General features: G+C 43.0%; 1 protein-coding gene across 1 annotated transcript in view; it reads left to right on the top strand.

Moving 5' to 3' along the window:
• Positions 1–15,536, top strand: part of SMG1 (SMG1 nonsense mediated mRNA decay associated PI3K related kinase) — a 74,558-nt gene that overhangs the window by 26,445 nt on the left and 32,577 nt on the right. Inside the window, exons 14-28 of the mRNA XM_028706847.2 lie at positions 236–366; positions 958–1,119; positions 1,976–2,094; positions 3,008–3,095; positions 3,180–3,281; positions 3,652–3,792; positions 4,511–4,710; positions 8,477–8,673; positions 10,178–10,342; positions 11,079–11,233; positions 12,617–12,762; positions 12,878–13,079; positions 13,555–13,664; positions 13,857–14,004; positions 15,152–15,311. Of these exons, the coding sequence (XP_028562680.2) occupies positions 236–366; positions 958–1,119; positions 1,976–2,094; positions 3,008–3,095; positions 3,180–3,281; positions 3,652–3,792; positions 4,511–4,710; positions 8,477–8,673; positions 10,178–10,342; positions 11,079–11,233; positions 12,617–12,762; positions 12,878–13,079; positions 13,555–13,664; positions 13,857–14,004; positions 15,152–15,311 (2,226 nt within the window). The remainder of the gene's footprint in view (positions 1–235; positions 367–957; positions 1,120–1,975; positions 2,095–3,007; positions 3,096–3,179; positions 3,282–3,651; positions 3,793–4,510; positions 4,711–8,476; positions 8,674–10,177; positions 10,343–11,078; positions 11,234–12,616; positions 12,763–12,877; positions 13,080–13,554; positions 13,665–13,856; positions 14,005–15,151; positions 15,312–15,536) is intronic.

Below are 15,536 nucleotides of genomic sequence, written 5' to 3'. Positions count from 1 at the left end.
ATGTCCAGTATCTCCTGTCCCATCCCCTTTTGTCCTTGCATCACACTTTACAAGAAAACTTCTCGTTGTTGCTCAAATGTTAGTTTACTTCTAGTTTTGTGATTAGGTAGCAGTTGTGAGAAGACATAATCATGCTTTTTAAAAACAAAACAAAACAAAAACTAAATGAATATAGTACTGACAGCAATGTAATTTTCATAAATACTTTGTTCTTTACTGTTGCTTGCTTTGGCAGATGTGGGCTCTATCTCCAACGGTGTTTGCATTGCTGAGCAAGAATTTGATGGTTGCGCATGGTGACATAGCAGTTCACTTTCCTGCTGTCCAGTATGCAGTGCTCTACACCCTCTATTCACATTGCACCAGGTGTGAAGGCATTCATTCCATAATGTAAATGATAAAATAGCAGCGATATATCAGTTCAGGGACCAAATGCACTTGGTTGTTTTAGTTGAACAACGGAAGGTATTGTTAATACCTTATCAGTGTACTGTGTGCAACACAGTAGGTGCTATTGTACAATCTCCATTCATTTTAATGGGCGTCCCCTCATAAACCACAGTCAGATAATGGTGGCTGTGTTAGAAGATATCTGTTGTATTGTACTTTTTTTGTTTTCATGAGTGATAGTGAAACCTTTGCTCTTGGCTGAGGTAATTTCTTAAAATGCTAAAAAAAAATCAGAAAGCAACAGAGTAAAATGGGCAGTATGGAGTGTTCCTAGTGAGTCTCTTTAAGAGAGAAAGAGAAGTGAGAGGATTGGGTTACTGGGATTAAAAACTTTTTCTAGTTGCAAGAGAACCCTAGATTGGCAAGCCTGAATGAGAAGCGATTCCAGGAGGCAGTGAAGCAGGGTGGGTTGGGTTTTTTTAACATTATGAAGCTGCAGCAACATGTGATGTTAACCCTATGTGTAGTCACCAGTTAGTAAACAGTGAACTTTGTTTTGATCTCCAGGCACGACCATTTCATATCTAGCAGCCTCAGCTCTTCCTCTCCTTCCTTGTTTGATGGGGCTGTTATTAGCACTGTAACTACAGCTACGAAGAAACATTTCTCCATAATACTAAATCTCCTGGGACTTTTACTTAAGAAGGATAACCTTACGCATGATACCAGGTAACTAGTGCTTTCTCCCTGTCCAAAGAAGACATGTCTCTGACAGAATGATTGGTACTAATTAAACATCAGCAGTATATTTATACATAAAAATGAGGGAACGTGATGCATTTATGTTTCTCATAACAGTTTGTGGAATTAATTATGCCTTGCCAGAAAGCAGTTTCTTTTTTTAAAAAAAAAAAGTTACACAGTATGCCTAACTACTCCAAAGCGACTCTAAAACAGCCAGTTTTGTCTAGTACATTCCACATGTGCAGTTTTACTCTGCCTGTTTACTCAGAAGCAAGTCCAGATGTTTTCAGTGGAGCTTATTCCCTAGTATGTGTTCATATTTTATGTAAACTGCTTTTAGAGGTTTATATGCTTCAGCAGTATACAAATGTGTTAAAAACTGCAGCCTTACTTTGTAAGTAACATGCATTCTACTCAGTTCTCCAGTGATAAAATTAGATAAAAGCTTCTTGCATTAATAGTGAAGTGGATATGTCTGATATGTATGTACCAGGTCACTCAAACCTCGTGTTCTGTGTGTCATCTTAGAGTTGGATCCAGACTTGTCCTTCCATAAACATACAGATCCCTTCAATTTATGGAATGGACTGAGATCCAGCGGAAGTGGGTAGGGAGAGGTTCCTCTTTCCCTTTGTAGCTCTGCCACCTCACATGCTGTTAGGGGGAGGGCATTGCAATTGAACATAGGGGGGGGGGGACCGGGGGGGGAGAAAATGTGAAAATCTTCTTCCCCTCCAGTGGGAGCAGAACTCCTTTCATGACAAGCCTAGATCAAGCCCAACAGGATTAGAAATGTTAATTTGTAATTATCTAGACTAACGGTTGTATAATGTATCTCTAGGAAACTACTGATGACATGGGCTTTGGAAGTGGCTGTCCTAATGAAAAAATCAGAGACATATGCACCACTGTTCTCCCTCCCATCTTTTCATAAGTTCTGCAAGGGACTCCTGGCAAACAGTAAGTGGTTTATTATTCCGCTTAGCATAAGAAATGGGTAAAGTCAAGTCCTTCCAATTCTGTTGTTCATGCTTTGGCTAAACCCATAGTCAACCATTTTTCCAGTCCAGCCTAAAATTCATTTGCTAAATGGCAAATTCCGGAGGTGTAGCCATCTTAGTCTGTTTCGGCAAAACCAGTAAAGACATCTGTGTGCCACCTTAAAGACTAATACATTTTATTATGCTTCGGTGCTTTTGTTAAGTTTTTAGGGTACCACACAGGAGTCTTGGTTAGTTAAATGCCCTTGCATGAAGTGACCCAAGCTGTAGAATTGACTGGGCATGGTAGTGAGAACTTGATGCTTCACATGGCTCTAAAAGGATAAGTAATCCGACAGTGCGTTGGATTGTTGTGCTGTATGTAGAGCAATTAAATTTCTACATGAAGAAAAGGGGAACAAAAAATCCAATGAACTACGGAACTCATGTCATGAGCCTAAGGGGTCATGATGCTTTTTTTTTTTTTTTACTGTACACTCTCCTCCGAACTGCACAACAAACTTCACTTTGTTGCAGAAGCTGTTTGTGACATGGCATGGACATAAATTCAAAGAAGAAAATGTCAGCATGGGAAAATGTCAGCATGGATGACACTACATGACTCACACTCTGGAACGAAATTATGTTAACGATGCACATCATTACTTTTATTTTCAGTGGCTTTTATAGCTCCTGGTGTAATAGGCCTATACTGGAAATTCTATTAGCATTGGTGTGTGAAATTAAGGACAGGGAGTGACGTATAATATTTGATCTTGATTTTTAGAAAAACAAATAGAATTGTTGTTAGATCGTGTGAATTAAATATAGTGATAGCCTAAGTTACATGATTAAAAAAAATTAATACTGTCTCCTTTTTACCCAATACATAGCTCTTCTGGAAGATGTAAATATTTGTCTTCAGGCATGCAGCAGCCTCCATGCTTTGTCACCGTCTCTACCAGATGATCTGTTGCAGAGGTACGTTGTTAATTTTGTTTCCAGGACAACTAATAATGTTCAAATTTGTTTGCAGTCCTTATTGTGTTTATTTATCTGGTGCAGATGTGTTGATGTATGCCGTGTTCAGCTAGTCCACAGCGGGGCTCGTATAAGGCAAGCTTTTGGAAAACTGTTGAAGTCTATTCCTTTAGATGTAGTACTAAGGTAAGTGTATATGCATTGAATTTTTGGAATGAGGGTGCTGGGTGTGTTAATCTAGTTTTAGTTAGATCTATATTGTAGTCTTGTAGGTACAAGTGCACCAAGGGTGAAAGCGTCACAAAAAGTAATGAGTTTCTGTACATCAATAGCAACTACACACACGCTAACAACAAATCTTCTAACTTCACACACACTTTTGATTTCTGATTCACCTTATTGTGCTTTCTACATACTATTTGCCTATACGCACTTCCTGTTATATCTATTGCATATATATTGCATACTGTTCTTTTTTTTTGTCTGTGCTGTTTTATGTAAACTGTTTTGCAGTTTAAAAAAACAAAAAAAAAGTAATGAGTTTCTGTATTTGCAGTAACAACCAACACACAGAAATACAAGAAATCTCTCTGGCTATAAGAAGTCATATGAGCAAAGCTCCAAGCAATACATTTCACCCACAAGACTTTTCTGATATCATTAGTTTCATCTTGTATGGGAGTTCTCACAGAACAGGGTAAGTCCGTGTTTGTATTTTAAAGGATAAGTATTTTTAAAGATATTTGTATTTTTTTCTGTTGAAAAAAAGATCTGTGTTTTGCTTCCAGCAACCCAACTGCCAAGAGATTTGTAAATTTGTCTCTACGTTAAGTAATTCACCAACCAGTTTATTGCACAATATCTATTGCTTCAATAGATTTGCATTCACAATTCGTTTGCTTAGCTGCTTTTAATTTTCTTTAGAACTAAATCCATGTTGAAGACACCTAAATGACTGGTCCTTTAGTATGGTGTAGACGACAGCTTTTAATGTTGGATGTATGCATTCACCTTTTAAGCAAAATCTTGATAGCAGGAGACATCTAACAGTGTCTGTCTGCTCATGCAATGGGCTTCCCCTTTTGCAGCTTCCCTCTCCACCCCAGCACTTCCCCCCAAGGCAGTTGGAACCCCCCCCCCCCAGAGAGCAGATTTGGAGGAGGAGGAAGAGAGGGAGGAAAAGTCCAATTGCATTAGTGGGCATCTGCTCCTTGGATGTCACCCATTTATTTTTTCATATGACAATAAGCATTCAGGAAAAGCAGCTTCATTGAGACAATAGATTAATGTTTGCGTGACTATCACTGCTCTACCATGTGTCTTGCATACTCCTTCTCCCTTGGGTCCAAGTGGATATACATAAATGCAAATATTAAGAGTTAACATGTTTGTCTTAATACCTGATTTTGTTTCAGGAAAGAAAGCTGGCTTGAAAGGTTATTTTACAGTTGCCAGAGACTGGATAAACGTGACCAATCAAATATTCCCCGCAATTTATTGAAAACTGAGGCTGTTCTTTGGCAGTGGGCTATCTGGGAAGCAGCACAATTTACTGTCCTTTCAAAGTTAAGGACTCCACTAGGCAGAGCTCAAGATACATTCCAAACAATTGAAGGTAATCTTAAAGAGCTTGTATATTTTTTGGAAGATTTTTTTTAAAGTTTTAAAATCGTGATATAGCATTTCTTCCATTAAAAAGTTAAAATGTATTTGGAGAAAAAGTGTTGATTTGTGTTTAGCTGCATATTGTCATTTTGGTTCTGTAGGTGACTTTCATTAATTTGAATGTTCATTGAATTGAGATTGAATGTCACAACATGTTTGCATCTATTATGGTGTTAATTAAAATGTTTGATGTAGGTTATTTGTGATGCTTTCTTGAAGAGTTATTCTCAGGTTGGCATGGGATGAGTTGTGTCCTTTGATTCTCCCCAGTGTTCTTTGGAAATGGCTTAGAGGTTTTCAGTAAGCAGTACAGTTCATAAATGTTGTTGAATGGAAAAAAGCAAGAACATGTGATTGAGCCGTTGGGAGGACACCTTTTTCCCTCTGGTTCTGCTTTTGTCTAAAGCAGACAAGGTCTTCCTTTCTCAACTTTCTCTGTTCCTTTCTTTTCCTTTCTATATTTTTTCAAAACTCTTTGTTCCATTAAGATTCTGTTTATCTTATTTGTGCCTCCTGTTTTCTTAGAAAAAGAATATATATTTTCCCTAATCCTTACCTGTGCTTTCCCTTGCTTATTCCTTCACTGCTGAAAATAAGTCTTCCAAACCTAAAAAACTCAGTAGGCCACCAGTGCCTGGTGATCCTCACTGATTCTTCTGAATCATCTCCTAGTCTTCACAGACAATACCTTGATGAAAGTCCATTGGAATGGACAGAACCAGGTCCTTCTAACAGAGAACCTGAGCACCCCTTTTCTGAGCTGAGAAGTATTTTCTCTTGCTGACATTCCAGCAAATTAAGGATGGGCTCAACTGCACAGCAGGCTCCCAGAGCAGAGCTTGGTTCCAGCTGTGAAAGTGGGTCCTCAGCAGCTCCACCTTTAAGCTACTTCAGTCGACCATGGACTCACCCTCCTAGACCTCTTCACCATGCTGGTCAATGTGGAGCTTCTCTCTCCTCCTGCCCCCAGTTTCAGATTTCAGAGCAGAGGCTATAGATTCCCTTACAGCTCATTGGCACCAGGGTGGTCTGTTCAATTTTATTTCAATCCCTCTCCTGTCTAGAGTTCCTGAGTGGCCCAAGTCCTCCTTATTGCACTTCCCCAGCCCTATCACTTTGGTTTCTGGACCTCCTCCACCTAGACTTGTGGTTCCTGCTGCTCAGACTGAATATTATCTCCTAGGGACCAATACTGCCTGGGTCGACCTAGCCATGTGGACATTGAGTGGAGCTACCTCATCAGCTCACCTCATTACCTCACCATCCTTGCATTTCATAGGCTATCCTCTGAATCTATGAGGCTGCTTGAAGAGCCTTTTGCAGATGAGCAAGGAGAAAAAAGCATTGTTGCCCTGTGTCCTGGCATTAAAGGACTTGTATACTTCCATCAAGTTGGTCTCGACAAAGGCCTCTTACTAGATGCCCTTATATACCAAACTAGTACCCTCTCCTATGTCTTAACAATGATCTAATGGCAAACCCCCCTGTTTGCATCCACATGTACTAGGGTGGAGGGGGGTCACTAATGAGACCTCTGAGTGGTGTATCACTTTCTAGCATGGCATCTCCACACCGTTCTGCAGTCCGTGTCCTATTCACCCTATTTCAGTGCATTCTTGTCTTCAAATACACATTTTCCAGGAGGGCAGCATTGGACTGACCCTTCATTTGTACCTAAAGTGAACAATGCAAAGTGTTGGTGCTGACCTTTAAAGCCCTAAACGGCCTTGGCCCAGTATACCTGAAGGAGCGTCTCCACCCCCATTGCTTAGCCCGGACACTCAGGTCCTCCTCAGAAGGTCTTCTGGTGGTTCCCCCACTGCAAAAAGTAAAGTTACAGGGAACCAGGCAGAGGGCCTTCTCAGTAGTGGCACCCTCCTCTTCAGATGTCAAGGAGACAAAGAATTACACAACTTTTAGAAGAAGTTTTTAGATATACTGTAAGCCGCCCAGAGCGGCTAGGGAAACCCAGCCAAATGGGTGGGGTATAAATAATAAAATTATTATTATATTACAGTGGTGCCTCGCAAGACGAAATTAATTCGTTCCGCAAGTCTCTTCGTCTTGCTAGTTTTTCGTCTTGCGATGCACGGTTTCCCATAGGAATGCATTGAAAATCAATTAATGCGTTCCTAGGGAAACCGCCTTCAGACCAGGTCCGGGGACAGTCTGTCCCCCGACCTCTTCTGAAGGCTGGGGGGGACGGGACAAGGGCCTTTCTTCCCACCCCCAGCATTTTAAAAAACCCCGGGACAGCGGAGGACGTCTCCGCTGTCCGGGGCGATCTTAAAATGCTGGCGGGCGGCATTTTAAAATCGCCCGGGACAGCGGAGGACTTCTCCGCTGTCCGGGGCGATTTAAAAGCCCCTGGGAAGGCAGGCAGGGGGGACAAAGACTTTTGCCCCCGCCTGCCTTCAGAAGAGGTCCAGGACCTCGTTCCGATGCCCGGCAGCGGGGTGAGAGGTTCCCGCCCCGCCGCCCGGCATCGGGGCATCGTTCCGATGCCGGGCGGCGGGGTGAGAGGTTCCCGCCCCGCCGCCCGGCATCGGGGCATCGTTCCGATGCCCGGCGGGGTGAGAGGTTCCCGCCCCGCCGCCCGGCATCGGGGCATCGTTCCGATGCCCGGCGGCGGGGTGAGAGGTTCCCGCCCCGCCGCCCGGCATCGGGGCATCGTTCCGATGCCCGGCGGCGGGGTGAGAGGTTCCCGCCCCGCCGCCCGGCATCGGGGCATCGTTCCGATGCCCGGCGGCGGGGTGAGAGGTTCCCGCCCCGCCGCCCGGCATCGGGGCATCGTTCCGATGCCCGGCGGCGGCGAGAGGAGGTGTCCCCGCCCCGCCGCCAGGCTTCGGAGGAGGTCCAAGGACAGCGGGGAAGACGCGCTGCGCTTCCCCGCTGTCCCGGAGATTTCCCTATGGGCTGTTGTCTTGCGAGGCAAGCCCATAGGGAAATTCGTTTTGCGAAGCGCCTCCAAAACGGAAAACCCTTTCGTCTAGCGGGTTTTCCGTCTTGCGAGGCGTTCGTCTTGCGAGGTACCACTGTATTATTAGGGCTCAAGATTTAGTCTTGCCCTCATTTTGTCCAGATGTGTCCTACGGAACATCCTGCCTAGCTGAAATGACCACCTTTTATAAAATCTGTTCCCCACTATTGGTTATGATTTTTTTGGTAGATTGTACCATTGTCTAAATGTATCTCATGCCAACCTGAGAAGGGAACATTGCTTGCTTACTGTGAATGGGTCTTCTAGGTTGGCATAGTGATACATCCACAGCAGCACTTTGGGAGGTTAGGGGTGTTTCCAGTGGCTGTTTCGTATTGACTCATTTCCCACCTCTTCACTCTAGTCTATTTCATCTTCCTCACTCAGATACATGCCCTTCTCGGTCCCCAACCTGATTTCCATCCCCTTGTAGGGAAAGGGATTGTGGGGATTATGTTTTCTTGTTCTCTGTAGTCTGAACTTTCTCCTTTTAGTTTGGCCACAGACAGAACTGGAGGAGGACCCAGAGGGAGACCTCCAACAGTTCAATCAATCACATGTCCTTGCCTTAAGCGAATTATAGGGCACAACCCATCTCATGAATGTATCCATATGCCAACCTGGAAGGTCCATTCATGGTAAGTGATCAGAGCTCCTTTTTGGAAATCATAGTTTTGGTTTGAAAACGTCATTCTCATATCCTGTGCCTTGAAATGTTCTGAATGGATGTTTCCAGGCATCATTAGAAGTCTTGCAGCCCACACCTTAAACCCTGAACAAGATGTCAGCCAGTGGACTACAGCAGACAATGATGAAGGTCATAGTAGTAACCAGCTGAGACTGGTTCTGCTTCTGCAGTACTTGGAGAATTTGGAGAAACTGATGTACAATGCCTATGAAGGATGTGCTAATGCACTCACATCTCCACCCAAGGTTTGTGTTCAGTAACATAATTGCAGTACCTTGCACTGGGTCTTCAGATTGTTGTGGAACATATCCATAGACCTTGTTTGGATGTAACAGTAAACTGTGGTTTAGCACTATGTGAATGAGCCAGCCTTCTCTGGAGCCTACGTGTTCTTTTTGGGTTCCTGTTTGAATTGTAACCTGTAATGCACAAGTACTGTGTTCTGAACCACAGGCCCAAAAGAAGGCTCATGGGAGTGGTTGGGTGCAGGAATACCAAAGAAGGATGTCAAAACCAGAGTGATCAGTTCTAATGCTTTATTAAGCAAGATGTAGACTTACAGGACGCGGGTGGCGCTGTGGGTAAAAGCCTCAGTGCCTAGGACTTGCCGATCGAAAGGTCGGCGGTTCGAATCCCCGCGGCGGGGTGCGCTCCTGTTGTTCGGTCCCAGCGCCTGCCAACCTAGCAGTTCGAAAGCACCCCCGGGTGCAAGTAGATAAATAGGGACCGCTTACTGGCGGGAAGGTAAACGGCGTTTCCGTGTGCTGCGCTGGCTCGCCAGATGCAGCTTGTCACGCTGGCCACGTGACCCGGAAGTGTCTCCGGACAGCGCTGGCCCCCGGCCTCTTAAGTGAGATGGGTGCACAACCCTAGAGTCTGTCAAGATTGGCCTGTACGGGCAGGGGTACCTTTACCTTTAAACTTACAGCAAAGCAGCCTACAAGGTCTCCTACCTTTACAAGATGTGTAACGGATGCTGCAACAAGGAGATGACTTGTATGCACCCATGCAAATGTACATACATTATTTATATACAAAGTAGCATATGTCACTTTGACCAGAACTGCTCATCGCTTCACCTGAGCAGATGAAGGCATAGGTGGCAGATACCTGTCTTACAGATAGTTCCCCTTTCTGTGCTCAGAGCGGGGCATCCCAAGCCCAGGTGTAGCTTTCCCAAACATTTCTCATTAAAGAACATCCTATGTAGCAGCAGTGCTTCATAGCAGCTCCAACAAATTGCTGTTGATGTGTTTACTTGAAACTGTACTTTGGTGGGAAGGAGGCATCCAGGCTTGGTTATCTTCTAGTACTGTCTAGTGTACAGACAAGGATTCTGTGACTTGATCTTTGTATGCTAGGTGTGCCTTTCACCGATTCTTCTCCAGTTTCTTCCCTGCTTTTCCCAGGAACAAAACACATCCTCTTGCATTTAATACCTAGCTTGTCAGTTGCTTCTTACTCTACCTTTTGCAACTGTCTTTAAATCCTTGAATTACTAGGATGATGGCTGTTGCAGCTGTATCAAATAGATATAAACATTTAATTTTTCTAATATTTCTGGGTGGTATCAAACTAATTTCTGCTCAGAATAGACCCATTGAAATAAATTGAATGATTATTAAGGTCTGCTAATTTCACTGTGTGACTTGAAAAATTGATAAGACTTGATGCAAATAATTTTTCAGTGTGCGGAAGAAATACTGTAAAAACAAGTTGTTGTTTTTCTCTCTCTTTCTGCTTATGAAGGTTATCAGGACATTCTTCTATACCAATCGCCAGACTTGCCAAGATTGGTTAACTCGAATTAGACTTTCCATCATGAGGGTTGGATTGTTGGCTGGACAGCCAGCCGTGACTGTAAGGCATGGCTTTGATTTACTGACAGAAATGAAGGCCAATAATATCTCTCAGGTACTGCATTTACATATAATTTCCTCCATAATATTATTGTGTCTGAGTAAACAAGGGTGAGGATGCGGGTGGTGCTGTGGCCTAAACCACAGAGCCCAGGGCTTGCCGATCAGAAGGTCGGCGGTTTGAATCCCCGTGACAGGGTGAGCTCCTGTTGCTCAGTCCCAGCTCCTGCCCACCTAGCAGTTCGAAAGCACCCCTAAGTGCAAGTAGATAAATAGGTAAGGGAAGGTATACGGTGTTTCCGTGCGCTGCTCTGGTTCGCCAGAAACGGCTTAGTCATGCTGGCCACATAGACAAACATCAGCTCCTTCGGCCTATAGAGCGAGATGAACGCCACAACCCCAGAGTCGTCCATGACTGGACCTAACGGTCAGGGGTACCTTTACCTTTAAACAAGGGTGGCTTTAATTCATGGCAAATAGATCTCTTGTGATGATAAATAATGATCCATCAAAGGAAACCCACACATTCTAATAAATCCAAGTAGTTGTACATGTCTTGGCTCCAGAGAAAAATAATTTGTCATTCCTGAATTACAGCTGATTGACTCCATTTTAAGCGATGCTTGTAATGGGTTACTGCAATGGGAAATGTTACGATTGCCCTTCAGAGATTATTGTAAGAGTATACACAGACATGTAAATGAGTTTAAAAGGACTTTGTGGGTTGGTGTAATCTTGTTTCACTCTACCCTATAAATTGAAGTCTCTTGTTTTCTCCATCCCACTATTAGGGGAATGAATTGGAAGTAACAATCATGATGGTGGTGGAAGCACTCTGTGAGCTTCATTGCCCTGAAGCAATCCAAGGAATAGCTGTCTGGTCATCTGCTGTAGTTGGGAGGAGTCTTGCTTGGATTAATTCCGTAGCCCAGCAAGCAGAAGGACGGTAAGTTAGTCCAAACATACAACCTACCTGAGAGTATATGTCTGTATTTTATATTTAAATGAAATGGTATTAACTGCCCCCCCCTCAGTCCTGCAGTTGGGTTCTGTGCTTGTACAGAACATTTACAGAACCTGCTAGAAAGCTCATTAAGATCGTTTTCCCACCCCTCACTTCATACAGAAATATTTGCTCTCTCTGTACATGGCTTGGATGTGTGGGTGGGGACCACATTATGTCTTATTGTATATTCAGTGCTTTTTTTCTGGGGGAATGTTTTCCCTAAACATTTTGTGAATCTTTGTACTTTTGTTACATTTGTCCATTTACTGTACAGTGGAACCTCGTGTTACGTACCTGCCTCCTTATGAATGCTTCGGGTTACGAGCTCCGCTAACCCGGAAATAGATGCTCCCGGTTGCGAAATTTGCCCCAGGATGTGAGCAGAAGTCGCACTCCGGCTGTGCGGCAGCAGCGGGAGGCGCCATTAGCGAAAGCGCGCCTCATGTTAAGAATGGTTTCTGGTTACGAATGGACCTCTGGAACGAATTAAGTTCGTAACCGGAGGTACCACTGCATTTATTTCCCCCAATTTGAACTATAAAATGCTGATTTTCTTGAGTCAAAATGAGAATACCACTAAACATTTTTTTTTAGAAAAAAAGCACTGTGTATATTAATTAAGAATCTGGTGCTTCAGTAACTCCAGTATGTTTATGAACACAATTCAAAGTGCTGGTGTTTTACTTCTGAAAAGCCTGTATGGCTTGGGACCTGCGTACATGAAGGAACATATTCTACCACATCAACTTGCGTGTGTAATAAGATCATCTGCCAAGAACCTCCTCTGGGTTGCACCTGCAGGAAAAGTCAAGAGGCTTAAGAGATATAAACAAGATATCTTCTTGCATTGCTTCTGCTTTTCCAAGCCTGGCAACAGATCAGAGCAAGAGGAGAGGGAGAGGCTGGTCATACAAAGATGAGATCATCCTTACACACCTCTCAGATACCCTTCTGTCTCTTTGCCTTTTCTGCCAGAGAATCCCAGCTTGGAAAGTAGGAAGGTGCTGCTGCCGTTGCCACACTTCCTTGCTTGTTTTCATTGTCAGGAGGGGGGCATAGGAGTCTTCTGTCCCAATCTTAGTGGCACTGACGGAGAGACAGAATTATCTGTGAGCATTATCCTAGTTTCATAAATCTGTCTCCCTTTGCTCTGAAGAAGACACCCAGAAGTAAAGGGAAAATGAGAACAGGGAGGGAATACTTAATTCTGCCATCCACCTGTATGCTTTTTCATTGAAACAACAGCAAAAGCATTTTAGTGAGGGATGCAGTATCTGTATAAACAGAAATGATACCTAACAGCTGACACTAAATCTTTTTAAGGTATGAAAAAGCTGCTGTTGAGTACCAGGAACATATTTGTGCCATGACAGGAGTGGATTGCTGTGTCACAGGATTTGATAAATCTGTTCTGAAGTTGGCCAATTCCAACAGTGGCAATAATGCCAGCCCCAAACACTCTGTAAATGGTAAGTATCACTGGAGGTAGATTGTATTGATTTGAATATGTACCCCACTGCCCCAAATGTACCCCACTGCCGACTGAGTGAGGTGTGAAACAATCCTAAATCTTTACTTTCATAGGGGATTCGAGGAAAACTGTACTGTCTAAACCAAGTGACTCTTCACCTGAAGTCATAAATTACCTGGGTAACAAAGCTTGCGAATGCTACATCTCCATTGCTGATTGGTCTGCTGTGCAAGAATGGCAGAATGCGGTCCATGACCTGAAAAAAAACACAAGCAGTGCCTCAGTCAGTTTAAAAGCAGACTTCAACTATATCAAGTAAGTACCATTGACTTCTACAATAGCAAATTGTCACACTAATACATGTCAGCCTGGTAAATGGTGTAGAATAGGAAAAATGGGAAGCGAGAAGTGCAAGATTTTCACAGTTCAGGTAAAAACAGATCACAGCTTTATTTAATTAGAAGACCAGATATTTGGACAGTTTCAAAGCAGGAGCCAGTGCAGGCAGCCCGAGAGAGAAACACAGACTGACTGACTGACTGACTGACCCACATGCAGCTTGCCCAGTCCTGGGAGGAAGATGGTAGGAAGATGCTGTTTATGCCTCTGTTCTTTGATCTGACATTGTAGACTGTGTAGACTGTCAAAAATTGGAAATTTCTCTGGAATTGGAGTGAGCAAAACATAGGATCCGCTGGTAGATTAAATATTAAATTTATCTGGCTTTCCCTGTTCTGATTTAGAATGGTCATAAGATAAAATATGAAAATGTATTAAAACTTCATTGCAGGTCTCTAAGCAGTTTTGGATCTGGGGAGCTGCAAAAATGTACAGAACAGCTAGAATTGCTTCCAGGGGAAGACATCAACCTGCTTATTGGAGGAGCCAAAGAAAAAATAGGTATAAGTTGAACACTAATAGATACATGAAGATTCTCAAGTTCTTTAAGCCTCGGAACTCTATTTTAATTTCCATACTTGTACATGGGTGATGTTACTTCTATGTTTTGTTGGTGGGAGGGGAGAAACAGAAAGAAAGAGAATATCTGCCAGCAACTACTGATAAATCTATCTGTATTGTCAACCTTTGCAGATATGAAGAAGCTTCTTCCCAACATGCTATCTCCTGATCCAAGAGAACTTCAGAAAGCAATTGAGGTTCAGTTATTGAGAAGCTCGATATGTTTGGCAACAGCTATTAACCATATTGAACAGGAACAAAAATGGCAACCCGTTACTGAGTGAGTCTTTCAAAATGCTAATGCAGCACTTCCAAAAATTAGAATAGAGCACAGGAGTTTTCTATAGGCTCTCCTCCCCAGGCAACTGCAGTCCCAGGCTGAGGTGGTATTAAAAGATATATAAAATGACAGAATCTAAAATCAAGTGCGGTATTACAAAAGGTGCAGCAGCAATATATCAAAATGGGGTGGTCGGAGTAATAGTAGTAGTAGTAGTAATAATAATAATAGTAGTAGTAGTAGTAATAGTAATAATAATAATAATAGTAGTAGTAGTAGTAGTACAGTGGTACCTCAGGTTAAGAACTTAATTCATTCTGGAGGTGCGTTCTTAACCTTGAGGTACCACTTTAGCTAATGGGGCCTCCCACTGCTGCTGCGCCGCCAGAGCACGATTTCTGTTCTTATCCTGAAGCAAAGTTCTTAACCCGAGGTACTATTTCTGGGTTAGCGGAGTCTGTAACCTGAAGCGTCTGTAACCCGAGGTACCACTGTAATAGTAGTAGTAGTAGTAGTAGTAGTAGTAATAATAATAATAATAATAATAATAATAATAAATTTCTTATCTCCCACCCATTTGATTGGGTTGCACCAGTCACTCCAGGCAGTTTCCAACAAAAATGCAAATAGAAGAGGGGAGGGAAGAGAAACATCATACTTTAAAATCTTCCCAAAACAGGGCTTCCTTCAGACCTCTATGAAAAATTATATTCTTTGACATCTGCTGGGAGGGCATTCCAAGTGTGGGTGTGACTGCCGAAAAGGCCTTCTGCCTGGTTCCCTGTAATTTCACTTCTTGCAGTGAGGGAAGCGCCAGATGGCCCTTGGAGCTGGACCTTAGAATTAAGTAAAACATCTCACCCTACCCCCTCCAAAAGCTTGCACAACAAAGTGCTGATGGAAGATGTACGATATCAGTGCAGGATGTACCTCTGAGGGGAGAGCATAATTAACACTGCCTACTGTGTTAAGAAAATGGGGCTTATTTACATCTGACTGGAATGTTAATGCTCAAGATAGAACTTCACACCTTGTTCTCACTTTCATAATTTAAAATGCAGGGCATTGCATAATGATTTGTACATACATTTATTTTGTGAAGTATAACTGCTTTAATAATTCTTATCTCATGCAATCTTTATTTCAGGAACCTAGTGAAATACTTGAAACAGACTTCACGAATTGCCATTGGGCCTTTAAGACTTGCTACGCTGACAGTGTCTCAGTCTTTGCCAGTACTGAGTACCCTGCAGCTGTACTGTTCATCTGCTTTGGAAAATACAGTGTCAAATAAGCTTTCTTCAGAGGTATTTTTCTTTTGCATAACCCAAGCGTTTGGTAAATTCACAGGTTTATGTGCATCGACACACACATTCATGTGTGGATTGCCCTGCTATACTGTATATATTGGCACATTGAGGGGAGAAATTCCATCAGCTAGTGGCTCCACATCAGCTGATGTGGAACAGGACCAAAACTGTCAGCAGTAATACTTTCAGAGGGAATAGTAACTTTCTGCCCCTATGCCGGTG

The sequence above is a fragment of the Podarcis muralis genome, chromosome 14, assembly GCF_964188315.1.
Source record: "Podarcis muralis chromosome 14, rPodMur119.hap1.1, whole genome shotgun sequence".
Lineage (NCBI taxonomy): Eukaryota > Metazoa > Chordata > Lepidosauria > Squamata > Lacertidae > Podarcis > Podarcis muralis.
Note: the sequence above shows the minus strand (reverse complement) of the source record. Positions and strands in the feature narration are given on the sequence as shown.